The sequence below is a fragment of the Bison bison genome, unplaced genomic scaffold (genome assembly GCF_000754665.1).
Source record: "Bison bison bison isolate TAMUID 2011002044 unplaced genomic scaffold, Bison_UMD1.0 scf7180017864295, whole genome shotgun sequence".
Classification (NCBI taxonomy): Eukaryota; Metazoa; Chordata; class Mammalia; order Artiodactyla; family Bovidae; genus Bison; species Bison bison.
In genome coordinates this window covers 7,252,109-7,258,906 of record NW_011494867.1, presented here as the reverse complement: position 1 = coordinate 7,258,906, position 6,798 = coordinate 7,252,109, and the positions used below count along the sequence as shown (strand labels likewise).

The window sequence follows — 6,798 nt, the reverse complement described above, 5'->3', positions numbered from 1 at the left end:
TTTTTAGGGACTCAATGCCCTATTTAAACCAAACCTGCTCTCTTCCTGTTTCCCACTTACTGATAATGCAAACCAGGATTTGGAGGCTTGGGCAGCTGGATCGGATCCCTGGAATCAGGTTCACATGGGTCCAGTCATGTCCTGCCTTTTCTTCACATACACAGAGGTTAATGCACATTGAGAGCTGACATCACCCAGATAAATTCTGTGCCCAGGAGTCTGCAATTAATCAGAAAATGAAGAACATGAAAATGGAATTTAGCCTGCAGATTTGCAATCCTTATCGAATGTCGCCAAGCACATTCCATGCAGGACATAAATTAAGCCTTTACCCAGGAGATACACTATCTCTGCGTGCGGCCTTCCACATAGATTTCTAATGAAAGTCATTTGTTGCTTGGCCCCTAGAGATAAGAGGCTAGCTCTGCCCAGCCTGTGAGTCAGCGTTGACATCGAATCTTACCCAGGGCCCTGCCCGGCGGAACAACTCCTGAGGGCTTGGAAGGCTTCTGGGAATGGTAATTGGGTTGGGGGCAGGGGTTGGTTTTCAAAGGTCAGCCCCAGGGACCTGGGATGGGGCCAGGCTGGCCAGTGCAATTGAGTCCTACTGTGTGCCAGCCAAGGGATACATGGAGATTAACAGACATCATTCCTTCTCCCCAAGAATTGCACAGAATAAAATAATCCAAGTGTACCTCAACAGAAAGATGGATAAGCAATATGTGGTCTATATTACCTGCAGTAAAAAAGGAATAAAGTGAAAACTTTGAAAATATTATTCTAGACACAAAGGCACACATAGGATTCTGTGTATATGAAACATCCAGAATGGTGAAGTCCATAAAGACAGAAAGTCGTAGTTGCCAGAAGCTGGGGGAGAGATGGCTGGAAGCGAAAAACAGAAAGTGGTAACTTGGGTCAGAGCGAGTTAACAGCTTAAAGCCAAACGTTAGACCTTTGGCCACCCTGCCATGAGAATCCACTTACCTGATACCATTTCTGAAGGCTCCAGAGTCCCACCACGTTGCATGGCTCCCTTCTCCAACCACAAATTACTAACTTCTTACGTAGCCCATCTCTTCCGGCACTGTGTTTTGTCATAATGGTATAAACCAGGCCCTGGAATCACCCCTATCACAACCCAAATGGCCTACATAGATATCTTTCTAAAGAAAAAATTCCCTAGAGAAACTCTGGCATTTTCCCACTGCTAAAGTATCATAGTAATTCTGGCAAACTTAATTAATATTAAAAGTTATCATGAACAACAAACATTACCCAGAAAGGCAAACGAAAAGCTAAGGTGGGGATATAACATATCTGAAAGACCCTTCCTTGAACATTTATTCTATAAGCTTTTTAGGAATGCTCTCCCCGCCCAAAAAAAGGAAGGAAGCATCAATACCTGCTATAAGATGGATGAACCTTGAAGACATTATGCTAAAGTGAAAAAGCCAGTCACAACAGGCCACATAGTGTAGGATTCCATTTAGATGAAATTTCCAGAACAGTGGGTATATGGGATGTACCATATTTTATTAACCAATTTTCTCTCAATGGATGTTTAGGTTGTTTCCAATCTTTCCTTCTCACAAAATTCTCCAACGAATAACCATATATCTATATATATGATATTTCACATATGTATGAATTTTTCTGTAGGCAAAATTCCTAGAAGTGGAACTGCAACATTACAGAGCTTTTGCTTTTAAAATGTTAATGTTTTTTGATAGATATTTCTATACTGCCCACAACAGAGGGTGTACTAATTTATAATTCCAACAGCAATCAGTGAAAGAGCTTGTTTCCCCACATTTTGGGGGTGTATTTGGAAACACTGTCAGGGGCCAGTTCTTATAGGGCCTTGAATACAAAGCCAGGAGGCTTGAACTTGATCCATTGACCACGGACACCTGTTGGAGGGTTTAGGCAGTGGGTGAAGATGGGCAGGTTTGAAGTTTTAGAAGCTTGTTTTCATGATGACATCAAATAAATTTTGTAGGAAATATTTATTCTCAAATAGGCACGAGTGGTAATGTGATGAGTCAGAGAGCAGAAAAAAGTCTTCATTAGGATGAAGCCACGCTGGGAGAATGTGATTATCATCTGGGCAGAGTGGCCACTCCAGACAGTAGGGCTGGATATGAGCACAACTTGGTTTCTTTACCATCTGTAACTCTAGCTTTCCTGCTGCTTTTCTTTTATCGCATAGTTCCCACAAGCTGATGGCTCCTCACGAAACATTGAGCCCTGAAGGGTAATGACATAAAACCAAGAACCAGGAATTTTTATCGGAAGCTAACAGTTGACCGAATGACAAGCAGACAGGAGATACAGCACTGCTATCTTTCTCTACAAGACTGTTTCGCAAATTAACTGGATTTGGAACTGTCATGGAACAAAGAGCTGGGGGAAGCAAAACAGCAGACACATTCGTCCTGAGTGTTTTGTCTCTTACACAAGAGGTTAGTCACTATGATGTGATACAAAAAGAGGAGGAAAGATGGATGGCAGTCAGTTGTGAAGGCACCAACATATGAAGGACCTGAGCCGGCTCCACCCAGATGTTCCAGCCGTGGTTCAAAGATGAGCACCTTGGCCGTGGTACTCCTGGGGCTTGCTCTGGAGTTTGGGGCCATTACTGCTAAGCCAGATGACGGCAGCTTTTGCTCTAAGAACCAAGTGGCTTTCAGAGATGCTTGCTACGAATTTGTGTCTCTCAGCCGCACCTTCTACGGTGCCCAGAGCTGGTGCGAGAGGCAAGGAGGTCATCTGGTCTTCATTCGTGATGAAGCCACCCAGAAATTTCTGCAGAAGCACCTCTCCCGGGACAGGGAATGGTGGATTGGACTCACAGGGAGCTCAGCTTGGAATGGAACCGCAGAAGGTAGGTGCTGTGATAATTATACTTTATGGGGAGTTTGTGGCTGTGATTCTCACCATAGCTTCTTATCCAGAGCTCCATGGAGCAAATTGCTGCTGCTGCTGCTGCTAAGTCGCTTCAGTCATGTCCGAGTCTGTGCAACCCCATAGACGGCAGCCCATCAGGCTTGCCCGTCCCTGGGATTCTCCAGGCAAGAACACTGGAGTGGGTTGCCATTTCCTTCTCCAATGCATGAAAGTGAAAAGGGAAAGTGAAGTCGCTCAGTCGTGTCCGACTCTTCGCGACCCCATGGACTGCAGCCCACCAGTCTTCTCCGTCCATGGGATTTTCTAGGCAAAAGTACTGGAATGGGGTGCCATTGCCTTCTCCGATGGAGCAAATTAATATGTGCCAATTCTCATGATTAGGAGATTCTCCTTTTGGTTGTTTTGGATCAAATGAAATAATTCTTGCTCAGTAGCTAGCAGAGAATCTGGCACACAGCTAACGTGCTAATGTTAAAAGCCAATGTCCTTTTCTTTACTTGTGCCTAAGACTAGCTGTGGCATCTTCACTTCTTGGTGGAACAGTGCTGGGCACTGCCCTGAGGGCTTCACATCCATTTTCACACTGAATCCTTATCATAATTGATGAGAATTATCACTGTTGTCCCTACTTGATAGACAAGAAAACTGAGCCTCAGGAAATAATGACTATTTCCAAAGCACTCCCATATGTCTTTCCTTACTTGTTATGAGGCTGAAGTGGGTAAAGTGCTTAACACAGCTCAGTTCACAACAGAAAGTCTCATGTTAACGGTCGTCCTGGAAACCCTTCCTTATCCTTCTCTCGGTTCTTGGTGGAATAGTGAGCCTTCCTTCAACCCCTCCATGTTCAGGTGAGTCCTCCTCTTTGCACCTGAAGGACCTTGTTCACTTCTGGCATGACGTCAGTTCTTAGGTGTCTTCCCCCACACTGTGAACTCTTCAAGGGAAGGAACAGTATTGTGGCCATTTTTGTTTTCCTGGGGTCCGTTCATAACAAAGAATGGGTGTTCATATTTAAGCTTTACACCTGCCCCATGAGGCGAGCACTGCTACACTTATTTTATGGACGGGGAAAATAAGTCCAGAGAGAGGACATGACTTGCTCAAGATGACAGTGTCCTGCCACCTTGCATTGCCCTGTAGAAACTGCTGGGCTTTAGTAATGAGAAGCTAGGTCTGGCGGAGAAGGCAATGGCACCCCACTCCAGTACTCTTGCCTGGAAAATCCCATGGATGGAGGGGCCTGGTGGGCTGCAGTCCATGGGGTCCCTAGGAGTCAGACACGACTGAGCGACTTCACTTTCACTTTTCACTTTCATGCATTGAAGAAGGAAATGGCAACCCACTCCAGTGTTCTTGCCTGGAGAATCCCAGGGACGGGGAAGCCTGGTGGGCTGCCGTCTATGGGGTTGCACAGACTCGGACATGACTGAAGCGACTTAGCAGCAGCAGCAGCAGCAGCTTGGTCTGGGCTGAGCACCTGCAGCAACATGCCAGCATAGATGGAAAGGCTTTAATAAAGGAGCAGCCGCCAAAGCTCAGTTTAGGAAACTCACAACCAGGAGATCTGAATTCTAAGATGCATCTTCAGGTGACATCCTTTGAACGGTTTCTCGTTTTGTAGGCACAGAAAGCGTGGATTTCAGTGTATCAGACACTCATTTACATGCAGTTAAAGGAGCACGTCTACTTTACATTTTTATTTGTTTATTATTGGCTGTGCTGGGTCTTCGCTGCTGCATGAAGGCTTGCTCTCGTTGCAGCGAGTGGGGGCTACCCTCCAGATGCAGTGGCTTCTCTCGTCCCGCAGCACGGGCTCTAGGGCGCACCGGCTGCCGTAGCTGTGGCATGTGGGCTCAGTAGCTGTGGCACACGGGCTTAGTTGCCCCGAAACATGCAGGATCTTCCCAGACCAGGGATCGGACCAGTGTCCCCTGCACTGGCAGGTGGATTCTTTACCACCGGACCACCAGAGAGGTCCAGAGCATGTCTATTTACAATCTCCGAGGGATACTGCATGGCTGTTACAGAAAATGGGGTAGATCTGAGTAGGCTGCGAGGTCCCGACCTCCAGCATTCAAAGTTGCTTAAGCAGCAGGGGACTGTCCTGGCCGTGTGCAGTACCATAGCACTCGAGTACTACGCTACGTGCCATTTGGGTACTAGATTCCAGGCGCTCTAGAGGTGGGTGTGTGGATGCCACTTGTTCTGGAACAATTTGCAAGAGACATAACAATGATGGGAGAAGTCTGGGAGTTGAAAGAGATGTTTTCATTTTATACCTTTTTGCTCTCTTTGAATCTTCCTTAACCATATGTACGGATTCCTTTTCCTCTAAAAAATGGTAAATGTATTCTTAAGTCTTCACAGTAAATATTTCATATCCAGTGCTTTCGAGATCTCTGGTGTCCTTGATATACTTACACACACACACACACACACACACACACACAGACAGTCTCTCTCTCTCTCAATTCTTCAGTAGCCTTGTCAGTGCATTCAAGTCTCTGAAGAGTACTGAGGCTATGAAAACTACTTCTACTTTAACTTATCACTGTCCACGTATATATAACAAGTCCCCTGTTTCTTTCTGGAACATTTCTTACCATCCCAAGGCACATTGCTATGCTCTTTTTTCGACTGTGCTTAGACATTGCTGGAAGCATCATTTATTTAATCAAACTGCCTTGCATGGGCTCGGTGCCCTGGTTTGCAGGTCAAGAAACCTGGAAGACAGGTCTTCCTGTCTTACTTTGGAAGACAGTGGCTAGGCAATGCCCCTGCACTGGCGTGGCACAGAGGCCTTCAGGCCGACCGTCAGCACTGATTAAGCACCCACTGCACACAAGGAGTGGCGCCGGGGCAAGGCCTGGTGGTCATGTTCCCATCCCAGGGCCCAGGATCTGGATGGACGCCTCATGTGTGAGCTACAGCCACTGGCGCCGAGGGCAGGATGCTTCTGCACCCAAAGCCTGCAGCTACATCGGGAGAGACCCTTCCTTTAGGTGGGTGGCCTCGGACAACTGCACGCAGGAGTTCGCCTTCATCTGTGAGTTTGGTGAGTTGGGCTCTGCTCTGGGGTCTTCCTCCACCTTTTCCTGTCTCTTGGTTTGTCTCCGTCTCTCTGCATCTCCTCTCTCGCTGTGTCTCTCTTTGTCTCTCTCTGTCTCTCTCTCTCTAAATGCCCGCGGTCTCTGTGTGTGTAATGCTCCGTGTCTCTGTGTCTCACTCCATCGTCTCTCCAGCTTGCATCCCTGTCCACTCACCTGCCTACCTCCGTGCTGGTCTCACAACCAGCATTAGATGGAGATGCTCGGCCGCATTTCCTCTCCTTTCCAGTCTTCCCGTGGAAGGAGATGTGGTCCCAGGAGATTGTTCTCACTCGCCTTTGACTCCTGCTCCCTGGTCAGCCTGGCTTTGAGCCCCTCACCCCCAACTCCTGAATCCCCTCCGTGCTCTGCTTTTGTGCCCTTTCCATCTGCTGCCTGTGGTTGACCCTTTGTGGGCCCTGGGGGCTGTGTGTGTGTGCAAGTCCCTGAAGGCATGGCCTGTGGCTCCACGCTGGGTCCTGCCTGCCATGTGGGGCTTGGTCTTGGAGTTGAGCTACCCCATGGTCCCCTGACCATCAAGCCATGCTCAGTTGAAGCTTTTGTGCTTCCTGGGCCCAGCTTTCTTCCTGTTTCTAAGCCCCTTAGTGGAGACTCTGGCTTCCAGGCCCCGTTCTGGGTTTGGACACTTACAGGGGTCCCTGCTCTATTTCCCCCATGCTCAGCTTTAGATAGGTGCCATTCGAGCTTAACTCTACTGCCTGGCTGATTGTGAAACTCAGAAACTGTGAACCTGTGGGTTATGCAACTTCCCTGGCTTCTTACCAAGCCCCTCCCCAAC

At 47.7% G+C, this 6,798-nt stretch overlaps 1 protein-coding gene across 1 annotated transcript in view; it reads left to right on the top strand.

Annotated features, from left to right (window-relative positions):
- The first annotated feature begins 2,586 nt into the window (after positions 1-2,586).
- PKD1L2 (polycystic kidney disease 1-like 2) overlaps positions 2,587-6,798 on the top strand; it is a 112,232-nt gene continuing 108,020 nt past the window's right edge. Inside the window, exons 1-2 of the mRNA XM_010850791.1 lie at positions 2,587-2,887; positions 5,804-5,968. Coding sequence (XP_010849093.1) covers positions 2,587-2,887; positions 5,804-5,968 — 466 coding nt within the window. The remainder of the gene's footprint in view (positions 2,888-5,803; positions 5,969-6,798) is intronic.